Source organism: Hemicordylus capensis, chromosome 4, assembly GCF_027244095.1.
Source record: "Hemicordylus capensis ecotype Gifberg chromosome 4, rHemCap1.1.pri, whole genome shotgun sequence".
Lineage (NCBI taxonomy): Eukaryota > Metazoa > Chordata > Lepidosauria > Squamata > Cordylidae > Hemicordylus > Hemicordylus capensis.
In genome coordinates, this window is record NC_069660.1 from 155,709,683 (window position 1) to 155,731,724 (window position 22,042).

At 41.4% G+C, this 22,042-nt stretch overlaps 1 protein-coding gene across 2 annotated transcripts in view; it reads right to left on the bottom strand.

Moving 5' to 3' along the window:
- The window catches only part of XPR1 (xenotropic and polytropic retrovirus receptor 1), a 169,784-nt gene that overhangs the window by 145,434 nt on the left and 2,308 nt on the right, over positions 1–22,042 (bottom strand). For both annotated transcript variants that reach the window (XM_053245279.1, XM_053245278.1), the window contains exon 2: positions 12,553–12,604. In XM_053245279.1, coding sequence (XP_053101254.1) covers positions 12,553–12,604 — 52 coding nt within the window. The remainder of the gene's footprint in view (positions 1–12,552; positions 12,605–22,042) is intronic.

Consider the following 22,042-nt stretch of genomic DNA (forward strand, 5'->3'; position numbering starts at 1 on the left):
TGAAACCAACTAGCAGGAGATTTAGGGCAGACAAAAGTATAACTTGATACAGCACATAGTCTGGCTATCAAATTTGTTATTGCAGAATGTGCTGATGACCACTAGCTTAGATGGTTTTAAGAGAGAAACTGAAATTCATGAAGGACAAGTCTATTAATAACTACTAGGCTTAATGACTATATGCTATTTCTAGCTTCAGAAGCAGTATACCTCTGAATACTAATTGCAGGGTAGCAATGGCAGGAGTGGGGGCTTATCTTCATCACCTGTTTCTGGGCTTCCCAGAGGCATCCAATAGGCCACTGTGGGAAACAAGAAGCTAAGCTCAACTGACTTGTCTTAGGCAGCAGGGCTCTTATGTCCTATAATACATGGGTTTGTCCTATCATTTAAGTTCACCATCACCACAACTTGTAGGAAGAAATTCTGTATGTTAATTATCTAAAGTACTCCCAGCCCAGTCTGTCCCGAAATTTCTGCCAGATCCTAAAGAATGTATTTGTGAATACTTAGAATGAAGTTGTTAGAGGGGCACAGAGGCTGATGATGAGCAGCTAAAGATCTTCCCCGTGGGATGGACCACCTCTGTTGAGCTCCACATACATATCCTCTTGCTCCCCTCCTTTGCAGGTTGTACATGAGGCTGCACTGTGCATTAAGTGACAGTACGTAAAGACTAATCAATATGCCAACCCCATTAGCCACCTTTTTGAGAACCCTGACCAACATCCAGCAGTGTCAGAAGTTACCCAGTTACTAGATGGGCCAAATAGAATTCAACTCAGACATGCTTGAAGTGGTTCAAGATGGCAGATCATGAGAGTGGTGGGAAGGAGGAAAAGATAGGAACCTGATAATGAGTGATTTTAGCCTCACCTGGCTTCCTTGATTTAGAGCCTTAGAGAGCTTCTGGATCTAAAAGCTACACATCAAAGCAGTGGGCAGTTGTACTTTTCAAAGACTCCACCATAGGGCCAAACTAGATGTGATATATGGTCATTTTTCTTCTTTTAAAATAGGGATGGGGGTGCAATCTAATAACACTAACTGTGCCATTTTGCCACTGAAGACTGTTCCACCACAAGGTGTTATTTACAAATACAATGAATATTTATATACCACTTTTCAGCAGAAGTTCCCAAAGTGGTATACATAGCTATAAATAAAGATGGCTCCCTGTCCCCAAAAGGATTCACAATCTAAGAAAGCAACACAAGGTAGACCCCAGCAAAAGCCACTGGAGGGATGCTGTGCTGGATAGGGCCGGATTTGCCCCTGCTAAATAAAGAGAATCACCACTTTTTGAAAAGGTGCCTATTTGTTCAGTTAGCAGAAGATTTGCTCCAAAGGTGCCATTTGCTACAATAGCACTTTCAATGTAGGAATTTTTGGCAGAAAATGTTAAATTAAAGGATTAACCACCTTTGTGAAAGAATCCTTTGCATTATGGGAGTTAGCCTCCATTATCCTAAAAGTGAGAGTGCCACATTTACAGCATCCACCAGTCCTGCCCTGAATCAACTCACTAATCCTGACTAGTGCAGGAGAAATGAACACTTTGTACCACAACTCCCTGTGAGGATGGTAACCTGAAAAAACTCTTTTAACTACAGACAGGTGGCAGCCTCAAAGTCGCCTCTGGCCAGCCGGAGGTGGGGGTTGGGTGGGCGGGGATCTAAGCCTCTAATTGGTCGAGGAGCTGTCAACCTGAGTCCTCATGGCCTACCTTTGATTGGTGAAAGCTGTGCACCTAAGAAACGCTTTAAAAATTGTGTGTTGCTTGTGTAAAGAGGTCAGCTACTTTCCATCTATTTGCTGAACCACCCATCATCAAGATATGCAAGTGCTTTGCTTAGATTGTAGAGTATGTTAGAAGCTAGAAATGACTTTTGTTTTATTTTACTAATGCCTACCCACCTTGGTTTCCTGCAGATTAATAAAATAAGCTTTTAGAGTGGACAATCTTGCCTCTGGTGTACGCATGCTCAGAGACTCTGGAGTTGCCGCTCCGCATGAGCTGACCACTTGGTTGAGCTACTTAAAAGGAAAACTTACCTGAAAGGGGTGAATCAAGCCTGGCTCTCGCTCTGCGGGGACACACCAAAGGTTGGTTCAGACCCGGATTTGTCGTCTCTTTGGAAGCAGTGAGTGGTGGCAATGACTACCAGTCCCACACTGGAACAGGAGTGACTGACTGAAACAACCTAAACTCCAGTGCAGTCTCTTCTACTTCTACTACTAAGCAACAGTCTTAGCAGATCACAGGGTGTTTTTTTAAAAAACTATTTTAAGAATTAAAAAAAACCAACTAGATAATGACATTGTTAGCAGTGCATTTAGTTTCGCCCTTAGTGTGAGAGCTTTGTACCCAACAAGGCCAAAATGGTGCCCTCCAACTAACAGCTGCATCCTTCAAGTATAATGTGTGTGCATATTGGTGTGTAATTTCTACAGGCATCTTTTATGGTATTAACGACATCCTCTTGAAATAATGGGCAGCTTATCTGAGAACTATGTCTTCAAAGTCCTGGGATGAATACAAGAAGTTGTTCTTTAAAACTGCTTCAAGCTCCTTTAGAACACGCTCATGACCACTTTTGACAAGGTATAGTAATGGAAGCAGGACTTGCAGCATTACACATGTACATACCTTGCATGCTGACAATCAGTTCGCTGAGAAGTAACCCATACACAGCTCAAGGAGAACAGTTTTCCATATCTGGCACTTACCATTGACCTCTCTCATTCTTTTCTCTGAAGGAGTAACTGCAGCAGGAGCAAACAGCCCTGTCCTGATCTAGACTGGGTTCAGTCTTGGGAGAGTTCTTCCTTGTCCTACTGGCAAGGCTGAGACATCCAGAACATGAGCAGACATCCGGTGTAGTTTGTCTCTTCTTCTGTTCTAGAGTACCAGTTCTACTTATAGAAGCCTATGCTGGGATCAAACGACTTTATTCAAACTAGTCCTAGTCAACTTTATTTGTCGACAGAAAAGTGGGATACAAGTACACACAAGTGGTTTGCAGGGGGAAACCTACAAACACCAGGATCTAAACAGATTTTGGGAAAGGACAGAATAGAATAATCAAGTCCCATGCTTATCCCCGTAGACGTGCCTCAGCCTCTGTGGGGATGCGTCCCGGCAACCCAGCTCATTGGCTGGGCAGCGGAGTGGAGGAACGCACCTGATTGGCTGAGGTGCGTCTGTGGTGGAGGACAGAGGTGGCGGCGGTGGGCCTTGCCGGGCCATGGAGGCCTGGCTGGAGACTGGGGCGGGGGGGGGGGAGAGGTAGCCGGCCCAAAAAAATGTGCAGATGCTCTGTGCGGGGATCGGCTTGTAAACTTTATTTCATACAATGCGCTAGATTCAAAGAGTGGGTTCACATGATCACTGTGATGACAGCTAACAAAGAACATAGATCTCTTTCTACACACATTCTTGTGGGCAGGTCATATGATCTCAGGATTTTTCACTGCTACACACAAACCTGACATTAAAAACCTTAGTTATGATCTTAAATCATTTATCTTGGCTTAAATGTCTGGTTTTTCGCAGCAGTCTGGAATCAGTAAAAAAAACCCTTGAAGTCACACAAAATTTTCCATAGGAGTGTGTACACCATCAAGATCTTAATTTTTTATTGAGCTGACATCACAACAATTGTGTGGACCCATCCAGCGTAGATTAAATGCAGAGTTCAAGTTGTAACCCACTGAAATAAAAAAGATTTTTTTAATGGTAGTGGAGTTTATTTTTGCTTTCAAATTCAATCGTCTCCCCGCCCCACATACAGACTCCCTAGTGGGCAGCTTGCATGTGAAAGTTTAGCTACAGAAGTTTTAAATATTTTTCGAAACGATTCTGAGCATTGCTGAAGCCAATATCTTTAAGGATAATAAGTGCAGCAATGGGAAGCCAAATAATTTGACTTCTGCTCTACATGTGTCCTTGTTTACTTTAAAAATATTTAATCATAAGAGCAGTTATCCAAATGTTCTCCTTGGCAGTCTTCCTGCAATAGCCACCACATGGTGCGACCTTTAAGCAGATTAACAAAATGAAACTGGCATCACTGTCATGGTCAGTATCACAGGAGAGCTTGTTTTTTCATTATGTTAAGGAGTTGTCGTTTCCCAGGATGCTGGTAAAATAGGAGCATTCTTATCTGGCCAGGCAAGATTATATTTTGAGACCACTGTGCTTCTTCTCAGCCACATCTTTCATAGAAAAAAAGGAGGGGGAGCCAAGGTATGTGTTTGCACTGAATGTTGAGCAAAGCACAGAGTGAGAAGAGATTCAACAGCAACTATGATAGAATCACATTTTACACTCACTAATGAAGAAATTCAAACTTAATTAACAAAGCACTACATTGCCTCTGCCTATACTCACGTAAGTCATAATATATAGATCCAGAGTTTCAATTAACACATTTTGTCCCAAAATATGGCTACTATGTTCTGAAAAAACAGAACTGGACAATTTACTTTAACACAACTGCACTGGACAACTAAAGTAGTTCTTTCAAGCTCTAGCAACCATTAACTTTAGCACACAGGTCATACTGATTGGAAGTGGCTCTAAGGCGTGTATACACACACACACACGCACGCACGCACACACACACACACACACACACACACACCCCTACCTCTTAAGGTACAGATAGAGGCCATGCAGGAAGGAATACACATATCTTTATTTCAGGGAAGAGATTCTGTACCAGCTTCTAGATTTTATTGAATGCATGCAAGACTGGAAAATAAGTTAACTTTCCTATGATGGTTTGTTCACAGCCTTGCCTTATTAAAATAGAGTTGTCACCAATTCCTCTACAAATGGAGAACTTTGTTCAATGCAGCTTGAAATTGTCACAAATTTAAATGATAATCATCGAAGGTACTACTGGTCCCTAGCTATAGGGCAGCCCGGGTAGGGGGTGGGATGAGGAGGAGAAAGAAGCATTTCTACAAGTAGCTTATTGTGCTTATGCTTCTTTGAAAAACACACAGCTGCCATTTTTAATAGGACAGTCAAGCCTGTTCTATCCAATTTTAATATCTGGAATGCCCAGGCACATGCTTTCACATGAGCACCAGAACTCTACACAGTTTTTCTGACAGTAGCGCCACATACCACATCAGAGGCCACTCTTGAAGATCCCATCCAGGCCCCAGTTTGGGAACAGCTCATTTGGCAACACATGCAGAAAGTTCCAAAGTTCACTTCCTGGCGTCTCCAAGACAGAGTCCTGCCTGAAACCTTGGAGAAACTGCTGCCAGTCTGGGTAGACAATGCTGAGCTAGACAAACCAATGGTCTGACTTGGTATAAAGCAGCTTCCTATGTTTCAAGAAGATACTGTGGTTATGAGCTGGACCCTGGCTTCAGTCCACTAGATAGAACCTCAATTGGCTAAAATTCTCACATGTTTTAATACACCACGTTTACAAATTTACAAGACATATATACTGATTTCAAATATGCAGTATCATAGCTGGGAAAAGTAGCCAACTCTGAGCAGTTCATAGTTAAATTGCTATACTGCCTTTCATAAATTTACCCCAAGGCAGTTTACAAAGAAGTCACATTAAAACAATACAAGCCATACAATACAGAGACAAATCAGAAGAAGAACATCTGCTAACTTGGCAACATCTGCTAACTTGGCAAAGAGGCACCTTTTACCATGGTGATTCTCTTTTATTTAGCAGGGAGAGAGTAACTGGCCCTATCCACCCCCAGCACAGTTCCTCCAGTGACTGTTGCTGGTGTCTATCTTATGTTTGCTTTTAGGTTGTGAGCCCTTTGGGGACAGGGATTCATCTTATTTATTTATTATTTCTCTGTGTAAACCGCCCTGAGACATTTTTGGAAAGGCAGTATAGAAATCGAACAAACAAACAAGCCTTCAGATGTTTTTGCCAATACCTGATGAGCTTCTAACACCAAATGGACTGCCTGGATTACAGCAGCAAAACCAAAATTTAAATCCGGGTGGGGTAGAGAAAAAGGCAAAATCAGCTTAAAACACAGGAAGTGAATGGAACAGAAGCGCAGAAGCAGTGCCAGCCTTAGACACTTCTGCTTTTAAAGCAGAAAGTAGAAATGACACTCTTTGCTACTTATATTAAATGACACATTAATACACAGTACTAAGATAAGAGAAATTGTGCCTTTCTGGATTCTGCTGCCTGAAAGAACCATTCTGTATCATGAACAATCCTGCAAAGATGAACTTCTGCAGAAATCTTGCCAATGAGTGTGGAACTGCCACTCACATCTGTCTTATTACCCAAGTAGCAGCAATACCACCACACTCAAAGCAACTAGCATACTTGCATTTACTATACATTAACACAAGGGGGGAGTGGATTACAAGACTAATTTAACAGGCCTAAAGAAATCCATCAAGCTCCAGTATTGCTCAAGCCCATCTAATTCACTTTGAAAAATGCTGAAATACATTCCCCTCCCCCAGATCAAGAGTGCATTGCAAATGAGCAGGAAAACCTTCACAAATGGAAATACAGACAAGCAATCAAAAATGTATGCCCTCTAGCTTGAATGCTCGATCTTCATACACATCAGCTTTTCCTCCCTATTCAAATAACCTTGCATATTCCCTGTATACTTTGTATGTAGAGAGGCCACATGGTCAGATTCTTTGATTTCTTCTGGGGGCTAAGCATCTTTTTTTTTAAATGGCATCTTTTTAAATACCAAAAGGCAGACAATTACACGTGAACTGAGAAGCATGGGGGGGAAATCCAAACATGAACATATGTTTATGTGGAATAAGTTGTTAGGTGCAACCAAGCCCGGAAACAGAACCCAAAAGGATAATTTCTCTCACTCACACACAGTCTATTTTAAACGTCTGTTTAAACACCACCACCCTTTACAGCAACAGGGATCCTAGGGAAAATATCAAATGCTGATTCTGGCCATTCAGGCAGATAATCAGAATGAATAATTTACAGGCACACTCTAATCTCCAGGCCACTGAAAGAAGCTGAATTCTAAGGAGCTTGGGGAGATACCAACACATCTGTTCACGAAGTAGAAATAATCAGTCAGTGCCCAGCAGTGACAGTCCAGACCTGTCTTACTGAGGGGCAAGAGAGCAAAACACGGTTTGCTTTGCAAGGATGGAATTTCATTACTTTGCCGAAACACTTCACACTTCCAAGGAAATGTTATCCTGATACACAACTCAAATAGCCTTGGCACCCTCCAAAGCAACCAACACCGATACACAAGAACAGCCTGGGCATCAGTGTTGGTTGCCTGCTTTGGAAAACAAGCAATTGCATTCACTTCTATTCATTTCTTCATTCTCATTTCTATTAAAGGGTCATGATGACGTTACAACAGAAGTCATACACACTCAAGGGAGCTGAGAGCCAAGGATCAATGCGGAGGCCCCAACTTGGCAACCCTAACCCCCAAGCCTCAGAAAAATGGAATACTGAGTTAATTTCACTAGCAAAGCTATTCTCATGCCAGTAAATCCCCTAAGAAATGCAGGCAAGTATGAATCATGTAATGCTACCATGGTACCATTGTAGACCATTTGGGATGAGACAGTATCAACCTGTGGAAGTAGATGGCAGTAATTTGATGAAGTTACATTACGTCTGTCCCTTTTCTTTTCTTTATGAATTAACAACCTGTTTGATTTCTTACATATCCTTGTTAGCATCAGCTGACTCCTACAAAAAATCAGGAAGTTACAGAGCAGAATATCAGTACAATGACATTTCAATTAGTTCTGCCAGAAGAAGTGATAATTCATGCTTCTTAAAAACAACATAACAATATGCAAAGTTAAGCTTCTCTCAAAACCAGTTGGGCTGTAGAGAACTCTTGCAATTGGACATCTTAGAGAAGAGAGGTTTTCTGTTCACTACATCTGATATTATTTTCAGAACAATTTCCAATAATATTTGCATTTACTTACGGGGCTATGTTGAGACCCTCTAATGCATTTCTATAGGAGTAAAACAAATGTCAGTCTGTCATTAAGTCCTGAACAGCTATAGGAAGCAGACTTTGTCACTGTGTCTCAGAAGTTTTTCTTTCTGCCAACCCCAAAACCACCCATGGCCCATTCAAGATCTCTCTCTGTATCCACTCTTTCTGTGGGACCAATATGACAGCAGAATCCTGATTTATTAAAAAAACATTAAGCTGCCTGCTACCAAGCAGACAATTGCTGTATCTAGCCCAGTGCTGTCTGTGATGCAGTGGCTCTCCAACATCACAGGGCAGAGCCCTGGGCTGTGCTGCCCAACCTCTGAAAACTGTTACTGGAACTGCCAGTAATTGAAGTTGGGAACTTCTGCTTGCAGCACCTGTGTTCTTCCAAAGACTTAGGCCCATCCCTAAAAGGAATAGTAACAGGCAAGGTTTACTCAGTTTTTCATCCATGCTTCTCTGGATCTTTATCCTGGTAGTGCGCACGTGCATATATATACACACACACACTCACTCTACATTAAAAATACTTTTAAAAGGGTTTAAACAAATAGGTTTAGCTTCAAGAGTCAGTTCAACTCTCCCCCTTCCCCACTATCCAATAAAATCTAATAAATGCAAGTCTAAACAAAGCAAAACCACAAATGAAGAGTACAGTTAAGTAGGCAGATTGGTAAAGTGAAAGATAATACTTATTGCTCTGTACATGAGGATAACTCAGCACTAGAAAGTATTTGCCACTGCACATTTGAAGTTCTCTGCCATGATTGGACCTTAAATAGCAAATGCTGCGCCGTGAGCTGCCCAGAGAACAATTTGTTACAGGATGGCTAACAAATAAAAGATTATAAACCAAAGTAGTATTCTCAGGAATCAGGAGCCTATGCACAGTGCCAAGTAGCAATTGGAATATTTGTGAATCTTTAATGTTAACAAGTTAGCATCATAGGTTTATTATTTCTATGTTCTTGAAAGCAAAAAACTCCAACTGTCTTTTGTTCATTGAGCAGGCTACAATCAAGTATTCAATGGGACTTGCTCTATTGACATATTTGGCTGTAGCTCTCTTGAAAGTCAGTTTAAATGCACACCCTCAAAGAAATTAGCTCCTTTCAACTCCATATTATGAAGATTTTCTATGCTTTCCTGAAATCCAGACAAAAATTTCCAGCCCAGCTACTCATGATCCTTTTAAACTGAAGACACAGAACCAAAGTCCTTCTACGCATAAAACACATGCTCTTCCACTAAACTACAGCCCATATATTCAATGGGAGAGAAGGGGACAGTCTTAAAAGATCTACATACATACAATGTAGCTCAGCTCTAGAATCTCTCATCAGAAGGATAGTAAAGGTTTACAAATCCTCCTCGACGGACAGCCTTTGTCATTTCCAAGAACAATAAATTCCAGAAATCTGAGAAAACCAAGTATTATCAACTAAGTTCAGGCTGGAACTAGACAGGAAATTCACTAGAGTCAGACCACAGACTACATATACAGTTCAGAAGAGTCAGACCAGACAAGAAAGAAAGTGTCAGTGATTTTCTCAAGCACATGAAACAGCATATGCTGTAAAAAGACACAGGAGACAACTGTGATAACTGATTTACCTTTAAATCCTAAAGAGTCAACCATCTCACTACTCTGATCTCAAGATTCGATTTCTCTGTAGTTTACAAGTCATATTATACGTGACTTCTTTCACTTGCCTAGAACCCCTACGGGGAGTCTCGTTTAGGTCCAATATCCAAGCTGGGACTCAACACTGCTAGTAAAGTCTTTAAAAATGAGGTCTTTCACAACCCCTTCAACAAGGAAGAGAGCAAGTCCATACCTGCTACTCCTCCCACTCGCCACCACTTCTGTAATTCCAGTGCTCCTCCCGGATATCTTTACGTGCCAGTTGGGTGTCTCCCAGCTGCCCCTGAGATTGACACCAGTATGCACATGTTCGGTGGTCATTTGCATCGTCAGCAACCATGCTGCCCACACATATGGCCACCACACATGCACAGAGGCCATGTGTATGCAAACATCATGCAAAGGAGCAGCTGGAAGACACCCCGCCAGCATGAGAAGATATCTGGGAGAAGCACCAGGATTACAGAAGTGGTGGTGAGGAGGAGCAGCAACAGGTGTCTGCTCTCCTCCTTGTTAAAGGGGCTGTGGAAGCCCTCAGTTTTAAAGGGATTGTGCCAGCAATTCAGACACTGAATCACATTTCGGCACATCCCTAGTCTGATCCAGCCCAAAAGGTATGTTTTTAGTTAGAGGTGTGGGAACCCCAACTCATGTTTACTGACCAGGTTACACCTACCTCAATCTTGACTGGTGAGGCCAATTCCTTCAAACTAGCTCTGCCAATCACAGCAAACTTGGAAAATACCATAAAGATTCATGGTGCAAGTTCATAGGGAATGTGCTTAAAAGGACTATCCCTCTCAGCATTCACCACACACACTTCCCCCATGCTCTCCATGCTATCCCAGCCATTGTTGGGGTGGTATGGGGCTCGGCTTTGCATAAAGGAGCCCCCACTACACAAACGCACACCAGAACCACATGGAGGCAGCTGCCTTCTCCCAATACACAGGAGATGCTGCTGCAACTTATTTTGATTCAGCCATGCCAAAGTACAGGCCTAATCTGTATCCCAACTAATGCCAGAATGTGCTAAAATTCTCCTTAGTTATGTTATTGATTATGATCTTCAACCAGCTCTATTCCTTGCAAATTCAATTTTTTTCTACAACTCAACTAATCAATATTTTCTTAGTTAATCCTTTAAGTTATATAACTATTTATATACCACAACACACAATAAAGGTGGTGGGAGTGTCTCCGAATTAAAGGAGGCAGAAATAATAGTCACAATTATTTCTTTTAAAAATTAACCATTTTCAATCAAGGAAAATCATGTTTATTTTAAGAGGTTTAGCGGTGGCTTCCAAACCACTCAAGTGGACAATGCTTGTGTTCTATTCCTCCAGTCAAATCCATACACATTTCCACCCAATACTAGCAGTGCTTAGTACCAATTTACAAGGTAAAGAGTTTTAGGCACTTTCATCACTGATATCAAGCATTTAGCAATTTAAGGAGTGTTACTTCTGAATCATGTTACACAGAGGAAGGGAATCATTTCAAAATAAAATATATGCCTTAGTAACTGTGACTGTTTATTCAATTGAAAGGATGTAAGAAGTTCAAATACCCTTTTTAAAACCTTGTGTGAAAGAACTCTTTACAAGAACATAAAATGTTCCAAGACTAGTATCTGTTCCAAGACTAGTTTACTTAATAGTTAGTGTGCTTTTTTAATCTGCGATTAAAGTTTTAGTTAACTAATCACACCAATCAATGAAAGCTTACAGTCCTAGGTTCCCCCCACCCCCATCCTACATGCAATACTTTATATTTGCCCTTGCCAAATGTGTCTATCAGCTCAGCTCACACTTTAGCATGACTACTTTGAATGTGGAGGCTCTCTTTTAGAGTTACAGTTCTTCCTAGTTATGAAGAAGTGCCCATCTATCACCACAATTCACGAGGATATTGAACAGTATCAGATCCATGACCAACTCTGCAGATGGCCAGTCTCCTTCCACTCCAACAACGATCCAGTCCTGTTATTCTCATCCTCATTGGTGCCAACGTTTTATCTTCAACAATGCACCATCACCACTGTATCTGTGTAGCAACCTGTGCAAAGTTTCACAGACTCAACTGTTGGTGCTCTTCATCTTAACATTTAACAGGTTTTTGGACTGAGTTCTTAGAACGTGCATTTTTAAAAAGTTTATTCACTATAGTAAGAAGAGAGATAGCCATGAACACTTGTGACAAGGAGCACCTGATAATTTTCATTTTGGCTGGCAATATATTACAGACCACATAGGATAGATCAAAAAGACTTTTTGCATAGATGCTCTTGAGTCACTGAAATGAAAGAAATATTAAATCCTGGACTACCTTGCAGGATCTACTTCAGAGAAAGTTAAGCAACTGAACTCATCCTACAGAAGTGGAAGCCCCCAACTTCAACGAAGGCAGAATGGCTGGAAGTGCTAGGCTTCCTAGTTGTGAAAGAAGGCAAACAGATAAGCAAGCTGCAGCATTTTCCTTGAGTGCCACAGCAGCCAATAAGTCACCACATATAGTTCATACTTTTAGCTGCCCTCACTCCCTTTCCTCTATCTTTCTTCTCTCTTCTAAATGGGGAGGAGGGGAATAAAATTTACACACGTATGTTTATACTCTTTATCTGCATCACACCAAGTACAAATATAGCCTGTATTTACAAGTGAAGTGGAGCAGCAGAAAGAGTATGGAATGGAACAGCTATCATTGGACTAATTCCTTTGTACTCCACGATTAGATGTGCTCACTATTAAAGCAACCAATCACGAAAACAGGAAAGCAAGAATACAGAAAAATAGTGGCTATTTAAGATTAAGGAAGAACAAATGCATTACACTGCCAGTTTGAGATGACTTTATTCAAAGAGGAGGAGATTCTGGGCTGGACACACAGAGTTCCATAAGTAATGGAATAATTAGTTTGCTTACCTTCTATAGAAGGTGCCTGGTCCTGGGCTGCATACAGCATTTCCTTGAAAGCCTGCCAAAAAACGGAGAGATAAGCTTAGGTTTGCCAGCACAAACACTTTTTAAAAGAGAGAGACTGCTATTTTACACTTACTTTCCTGGGAATACACCCTATTTAGGGATGTACCAAAACGTGATTCAGCATCCAAGTCACAGGCACATCCCTTTATAACAGAAGACTTACACAGCCCTTTCAACCCAGAAGGAAGACATATCTGGCTCCTCTTCTGACCACTGTCACTGCCGTAATCCTGGGGCTCCCCCCAACTATGCTTGCACACCAGCAGGTTTTCTCCCAGCTGCCCCTGCACAACACCAGCAAACACAGGGCCTCCATGCATGGTTAATGACCACGCAAATGGCCACTGCGCATGCACAGAGGCCATGTGCGTGCTGGCGTCATGCAGGGGCAACAGAGAGATCCCCTGTCAGTACACAGGCATAGCTGGGAGGAGCACCAAGATTACAGCAGTAGTGGCAATCATAGGAGGCGCAAGTATGCACTTGCTCCCCTGTGTTAAAAGGGTTGTGTAAGCCCTCGGTTTTAGTGGGATGTGCCCATGATCCAGACACTGAATCATGTTTTGAACACATCCCTAACCCTATTAAATGCAAAAGAATTTATTTCTAAGTAAATATGCATTAGGATTGCTTTGCAAATTATTTTGATAATTCATGTAACAAGTTCTTTTATCCATTAAGCAGGCACAGAAAACCATAAAGTGTCAAGTTGATGACATACTCTGCCAAATATCAAAGAAAACAAACAATGCAAGTTGCAAACATTTTGCAAAGGTAACAGCTTGCATGACAAATATGCTAGGTTTCCAAAATCTTCTATTACCATGCAACTTTACCCAATTATTATTTAATACCATCTTTGTAGGATAAGATGAGGAAGGGGAAGAAAGCATTTCAGATTTTGTTTTACCATGCACTGTAATAATATAGCTTTTAAATCAAAGTTAAGAAGTCTTACCAATCAGGAAAGTCCCCTATTTCCCATCCAACTTTGTTAAGTTAAAATAGAGGGCATTCTATTAAAAGTTAACAAAACTGTGTTGCAACTATGGTTTCTAAAGCTTAGAGCCACTTGCTCCAAGTTCAGAATGTTTGGTTACACCTATTTAAAAGGTGTAATAGAAACACCTGCATCCCTTTAACATAAACAAAGCCTGTCGCACTGTTGATCCAAGATGATACCCATGAACAACTAGTTTTATAGCAAGAGCTGTAAGTGAATGGCCAAGCACCTGCCTGGCATCCTAAATAATTTGCTGTTATGCCCAGTTGGCACAGCAGCTGTTCCTCCCACTCTTCACCAGTGGTCCCTCTAATTTTTTTTCATCTGTGCGGACTGAGTTTTGTTCTGGGCAGCAGTATCAAGGCAGTATGTGCGCACCTGCATTCAGAATGAGGCCTTCAACCTGAGTGGGATCTAAAATGAACTGAGCACTTGTGCACACGCGTTAGAGGGAACAGTGCTCTTCACCATCAGGCTGACAAATTGGAGGCCAGGTAGAACCCTTAAAATTAGTTTTGAATCACTTGTTGCTCATCACCCAAACAATTCCAATAATGAGGTACACACACAAGTGCATCTAGTTTTCAACACTCAACAATAAAGATGAAAGACCCATTTGTTTTCGAACACCACTTGACATCTTTAGTCTCTCAAACAACTGGAAGAAGTCACAGTTTCCTTGTTGAAGCTTTACTGTATTAACAATTTGCCTATTGTTCCCCATGACACAACACTTTGTATTTTCAAACATATACCCTGTGCATGTTTAGGACTCAACAAGAGGCAACTTTAACATTGCCAAGTAACTGTCAGAAACGCAACATCACGTTTGGGTGTGCAGGAACTCCATAACAAACCTCAAGAGAACCAGGAATGTCTGACTTAAAACAAGGAAAAGTCACTTAATTGTTATTAAATGCTATATACCACCGCCAAAATGCAGGGTGGTATATAAATATGTTAAATAAATATTTTCCATCTGTCCCAGACAAATATATATCTAACAAGCAAGCAATTATTCAGTTTGTTTTGTTTTCAGGTGTACCAAACAGTTAGGTTCTCCTCTATATCTTCCTGTTTAAGAATCAAGACTATCACTGGATGTAGCCCTTCGTTTCTTCACTGTACTCAGGTTTTCAACACAAACAGTCAGATCAACTGTAACTTCTCGTTTACTATGAAGCATTAAGGTGGAAATGTAGGGGTCTGCAGATTGTAGCTCGACTCAAGTAGTCTATTTTCTACTAAGTTAAGTTTAATCCCACCACAGTACTCCCTGGGACTAGTAGAGGGTATTATCTGGCTACGACACATACAAACGCAAAACGGTACCATGAATTCATCCAAGTACAGATACCTTGCAAATCATCCTATGACAACAAACATTCCTGCACATAGAAAGCTGAGGCTGCAACAATACAATCACCTACTGGGAAGAAGTTTCATTGAACTCAGTAAGCCTTTTGGGTTCTCCCTCTCTCATCTAAACTCAACCGCTAAGCAAGCAAACAATGAATAAAGCTGTGGCTGCTGGTCAAAAGGAAGCAAACAGCAGTCACAAAACAGAACTCTTAACTGAAGTTTATAATTTTACCAAGTAAATACAGAGTTCAAAGAGCATTTTTTTTTATTCGAGGGTGCTGGAGATTTTAATTAAACAGTAGGGAGCAAATATCTCCCAAAGACCACACAAGGTCTTTCAGCCCAAGGAGTTGTGTAACTTATTATCCAAGTCACTGTTTGCCCATCAACTGCCTTGGGATTGTTTTAATGAAAGGCGGTATATAAATTTAACAACAACAACAAAATCAACATCTTAATTGCTTCCCAGCAAACTTGTATTTCAAGGATGGTGTTGTATTAACATGAAGAGCTTCATATCATCAGAGTTCCATAGCTTAATTTCCAGATGGGTAGACATGTTATCCCCAACACCTCTGTCTTGCCACTGCTTGTCTATGAAGTCAGACAAACTACTTGAAGAGTAATAAAAGGGCAAGAGACAGAAGTTAGAACTGCTGTCCACATCATCGCAAGATTCTTTTTTTAGTTAGCCTTCCTAGCTTCACACCTTGCAGCAGTTATTCACACTGCCAAACTCCAACTAGCACAGCATTCACACTATTCATGCTGAGAATTGCAGTAATCTGTCATATTCTAAAAAGCAATTTTATGTTATTTGCTTAAATTTGGGGTAGAGGGAAAACTATACAGGCAGAAGGGGGAAATTAACTGTTAGCTGGTCTTGTTGTAGCAAGCATGACTTGTCCCTTTTGCTAAGCTGGGTCTGCTCTGGTTGCATATGAATGGGAGACCACATGTGTCAGCACAACAAGGTATTTTCTTAGGAGATGGAGCTGATCTAGGAAGAGCATCTGAGATTTCAAGTTCCATCTCTGGCATCCCCAAGATAGGGCTGAGAGAGATTCCTGCCTGCAGCCTTGGAGAAGCCACTGCCAATCTGTGTAGACAACATTGAGCTAGATGGACCAATGGTCTGACTCTTTATATATTCCTATGTCCCTAACAGAGAAAACCAAGGCAGAAATCATTGTTCCAGCTCTTCAAGAGAAGAAAAAAATGACCGGAAATTGCCAGCTCTTGTAAGATGAGAACCTATCATGGATGAACAATATAGCAGTCCTTTAAAAGAAACTTAACTCTAGAAAATCTTGAACACAGACATTAACTAACATCTGATGACTTCTAACAAGGTGGTTAAAACACATTTGTTCATCCAGGTTTTTAATAAAAATCAGAATTCACATTGTTTTAAATTTAATCCCTGTTCCTACTCATAATTTCACATTTCTCCCCTCCCTACTCACAGTTGCACATTACACCAACACAATTCCTGCCAATATTTTATGATAGTAACTCCAGAAGATGCCATGTAAAAAATGCAAACATCAAATCTGCAATACCAAAATTGAACAGGGAGAAGAGCTAGGGAACCTTCTGACTGCCATCTTGACAGGTCACACAACCCAATCGACATGTTTTCTGGAGGCACAGCAAGGCTCAGAGGGATGCAAAAATTTCTCCTCCCCCATAGTGGTGGTCTGCAAGCATTGGTCGAGAAGTCTGCTTTCTCTTGTAAAGAAAGACATAGCAAAAATGTTAGCTGCCCAAGGCATTTGATCCATTAGCAAATACTACTACTATTATTTATATATTACTTTTCAAAGCAAGTTCTCAGAAATGTTTACTTACAAAAAAAAACCCCAAGGTTCCTTGTTCTCAAGGGCCCACAGTCTAAAAAGCAACACAAAAGGGAGACACCAGCAATAGCCAGCAGAGGGATGCTGCAGTGGGGTTGAACTGGGCCTGTTGCTCTCCCCCTGCTCAATATAGGAGTCATCACTTTAAAAGGTGCCACTAACTAATGTTAGAGGCACCAAAGACAAGCAAATATCCAGCACTAAGTAGAATTCTATTTGAATATTTTATCACCACCAGATTTTTACAAGTCTTGATGTTGTAAATGCACCCCAACAGTTCATGACAGGACAATTTGGCTAAATTGATTAATTACTCACAATCTGGCTTTCTTGTTCCTCATGTTGCACAAATTATATGCTTAAATGTCAAATAAAAAGATATATGGTTAGCATATACTCAACAGTTCTCATATGTGACAGGTGACACAAACTGCCCATGTATCACAATAAATTTGATAAAAATCACACTAGCTTATAGGAATGTGCACGGAACCAGTCTGGAGGCCCTTTATGAGCCTCCAAACAGGTTCGAAGAACCAGTGGTTCCGCCGGTCCAATGCCGGTGGGAGTGGCTCTTTAAGGGTGGGTGAGGGTGCACTTACCCCTCCCGTCGCTTTCCCCCCACTGGTGCTCCGTTAAGTTCCCCAAATCCATGAGGCGACAGCGTACCTTCCTGCCACCCCTCCCCCCGTTGTTGGCCAGAAATAAGCAAGTACCGTGTGCGCCTACTATCACGCGCGCCCGCTACGCACATCACACATGCACATCTGCGTGTGAGACGTGCGCAGCAGGCACACAGGAGGCAGCAGGTGCACGCACACACGGTACTTGCTTATTTCCAGCCAACAACGGGGGAAGGGGTAGCAGGGAGTTATGCTGCCGCCCCATGGATTTGGGAAACTTAACCGAGCACTGGCTGGGGAAAGCAACAGGAGGGGTATGCACTCTCCCCCGCCCTTAAAGAGCCACCCCCACTGGCATTGGACCGCAGCTCTGCGGTTCTGTGCACATCCCTACTAGCTTAGTTTATGTTCTACATCTCAGACTTAAAATACTAACCAACCTATAGATTTCATTGGCAAAAGGTACTCTTACCTGCCATAAAGCCTTCAAGGCACTATAAAAAATACTAATGAGTTAGAATTAAACTGGATGTTGGTGATAAGGAGCAATTACAAAAAAATCACAATTTGCAAGAAGGAATTTTCTCCTTTTCAATCTGAAGTCAAAATAAGTCAACACCTTAATGAAACCCTCTGCCTCTTCTCAACTATCTGTTGTCTCCATATGAGAACCCTCCATGCTTCTCTGAGGGAAGGTAGGATGCCTTCTTGTCTAAGTTAAGGAACCATCAGCTACACTTACTTCTGGAAATAAATGACCTTAAAACAGTAGTACATATACTGGTGACCTCCAGGCTTGACCATTGCAATGCACTCTACGTGGGTCTGCCTTCGTACATAGTTTAGAAACTACAACTAGTACAGAATGCAGCAGCCAGGTTGGTTTCCTGTGACATTACGAAGGAACCATAACACACCAATTCTGAAAGAACTGCAGTGACTGTCAATATATTTCCAAATAAATGTTTCCATTGTGCTGGTCGATAAGTTTCCAGTGCTGGTCATTACCTATAAAGCCCAGAACGGCTTAGGTCCAGGATATTTAAGAGACCACCTTCTTTGTCATGAACCCTGCCGCCTAGTATGATCTGGGAAGGTCCAATTATGGTTGCCACTGACTTGTCTGGAGGCAACTCAGGACCAGGCCTTCTCTTTGGCTGCCCCAGGTCTTTGGAATGCACTCCCTGTCAAAATAAAGAGCTTCTCTATCTCCAATTTCTTTTCTTTTTCTTTTTTAAAGGACCCTAAAGACACATCTGTTTCACCAGGCTTTTATTTAAAACTAGCTGACCCACTGCAGAGCATCTGTGCCCCTAGCTCTCCCTCGTCTCCCCCGTCCCGCAACCAATCCAGCTCCCTGCCTTCATTTTGTATCCATCCCCTCAGCCAGTTCATTCACCCCCCACACATCCCTTCAGCCAGTTCTTTCTCCCCGCACACATCCATCCCTTCAGCCAGTCTGTTCTCACACACACACACACCCCTTCAGCCAGTTCGTTCTCACTCCCCAGCCCTTCGACCACTTCACTCTCCTCCTCCCCATATCCCTTTAGCCAGTTCGTTCTCGCCATCCTTTCAGCCCCGGATTCACCACCCGTGCTGCTGCCTGCTCAATTGTCCTCCTCATGAGGCGGGCGTGTGGTTGGAGCCAACGTGCACTCTCCTGCCGGCTCTTAGTGGCACCACCGCCTACTCCTTGACCTCCCTCCCTCCTCAGCATGCTGGGTCCGAGAGAGGCTCCCCCCTGCGGTGCTCTGTTCTGCCCTGCCAGGAAATCTCACGAGAGCTGCCATGCATGGGATTAGCCATGGGTATGCCTTAGAGAATTATATATAGATAGATAGAAGATTAATTTTAAACTTTGTTTTTATCCTGTGAAATTATTTTCTTTCACTTTGAATTGCTTTTTATTCTGTGAAAGTGTTTTAATTGTTTGTATATTGTAAGTTGGATTGTGTACAGTGCTGGTACAGTGCTAGAAATCTATATATCAGGCGGCATATAAATATGATTGATAAATTGTAAAAAATGGATTCTGTCAAAATAAATGTATTTTCTACAAGGCAATAAAGGCAAGTAACATAGCAAAACACCTTCCTAACCATAGCATAGGTATTCATTCTCTTTGCTTGTACTTTCGTTAGAAAGATAGGCCCTATACATATTTTTATATTTATGCATTTCATTTTAAGGTATGCAATTAAAAAGCACTCGAGGCACAAATGACCAGGCTCAAACTATCATATTTTGGACACAATATGCGAAGACCCAGCTCCCTTGAGAAGTCCATAACACTGGAGAAAGTTGAAGGAAAGAAGAAGAGAACAACCAGCAGCAAGGTGCATGGACTCGATTACAACAGCAGTGTACGCACCACTGAGAGACCTTAAAAGTCAAGTTGAAGACAGATCATCCTGGAGAGAATCTATGTGGTCGCTAAGAGTCAACAACGTGACTGCACTTAATCAACCAACAAACAAAAAAGCGACCAATTCCACCACCACCCCACCTCAATGTGCCATCAAATGATAAGTAATGAACCTAATCCCTATGATCTTCTTGGATTTAATACCTATCTTAATCCAATATAGCTAGTTATACTCAACATTTTTAAAAAGATACTGTATTTGAAGCCAGTTCTTATACACAACTTTTAAGCCGTGTTCAGCTTAAAAAATTGATCAGCCTAGCTCACTATGACACACACTTGATCAAATACAAGTTCTATCGTGCAGCCAATGAGCCTCACCCATGCAATGTATGCAATCTTATCACAGAGAAGGGATCCAAATAATAGCCAACTATGTTAGTCTGGTTCAAATGCTCTTCAGTCTGTTCTCAAGGCCAAACTATACCATCTTTGCAGCAACTTGGACCCCTGCTTTGTTTAATATTTTTTCAGCCTCATTAGTGTTTTTTTATATATAGCACTTACCTACCCCATACATTGCCTGCACAGGCTTCAGCTACATTCACTTGGGATTTGCTACTGTTGCAATTATTTTATAGGAACTTCTGAAATATTTGGAATATTATTCCAACTCTTCTAAGCCTTTTCTCATAAAGCTCAGCATGCCCCATTTCTTCATGCCATGTTTTTTTAAAAGCAAGGGTTAATTAGTAGGGGTCATTGTTAATTGATGAAGGCAATTTAAAGCCTACCAGTTGCACTGTTTTCTCATGCTATTTTGTTTCTGGTGCATTAATTGTAACCAAGAATGATTCAAAAGCTAATGAGGTTACTCATTTTAATAGATCCTCCACCCCAGCTAAAGTGTTACTTTTTAAATTTATACCTTGCTTTTCCAAAAAAGGCTTAGAGAAATTAACAGATATGTTGTTAAAATTACAACTGAAATGTTTATTAATGAGGTAGTAGGGTACATCAGATTAAAAACAGTCAACATGATAAATCATTAAGAACTTGAAATGGGTTTTCAAGATCTACCTCAAGGTCTTGTTTACTTGGTGAGCTGCACTGAAAAGAGTGTGAAGATGACAAGTGGTTTAGCTCTTCTCCCCTACAGTGACTTCTGGCACATTCTGTTGCCGAATGTGTCATTACAGCCATATTTCTAACTTCTCAAGACTGGCAATTGGTGGGAAGACAACTAGCAGCTTTCAGGTGACTGGAATTTGTCCCAGAAACTGCCAGTTGCCGACTTCTGCTTTAGAAGCTTACTGGTAGCTATAACAATACTAAGGCAGCTTCCTGTTCCTATGTTCCTAACTACATTGAGGCAATTTGCTTAATGCTCACAAAGTTCAATACAATTCCTACTGCACACAGAGAACTAACAGTGGTGCTGAAAAGTTCTTCCACATTAAGCAAAAGCCAGCAGAGTCTTTAAAAGTTATAAAAAGTGTTTCTAAAAATAAATTCTCACAGCCTTTTAATTTTCCCTTTTGTATGTATGTAGATCAGGGCTGCACAACATTGGCCCTCCAGCTGTTGTTGTACTACAGCTCCCACCATCTATGACTGACCACTGTGGCTAGGGATGATGCAAGTTGTAATCCAACAGCTGGAGTGCTGAAGTTGTGCAGCCCCGATGTAGATTATGCATGCCACCCTCACTACTTCCAGGCCTGATTTACAGAATTTTCTGCTCACTTCGCCAAACATAACTGCTTTGCTACAAAGATATTACATCCAAAGCTTCAGTGTTGTCTTGTCCCTTAATAAAGACAATTTTTACATCAAGTTACCCATTCCCAAATTTCAATGAAAGAGAAAGATACAGTCTGATTCTTAAGGAATACACACATATACATTTATTGATTGTACATGGTTCTCCTCTAGAGAATCTAAATGAAAATTCCAGGATAATGCTGGTGAACATAGACTCTAATCTTTCACTAAGATCCAAGTCAGTGTATAGCAAACTCTTAAGTTAATGTGCCCTCTAAAGCTCATGAGGCATTTTGCTGGCCTTCTCCCACACCACCACCCCCCAATCAAACATACAAACTAACACTAGACAGAGGTAAAAAGCATACAACTGAACACTGACAAATTACTAATATATATGAAACCATTTGGGGAGAGCTGGAACAGCCACAAAACTAACAGATAGAAGGTG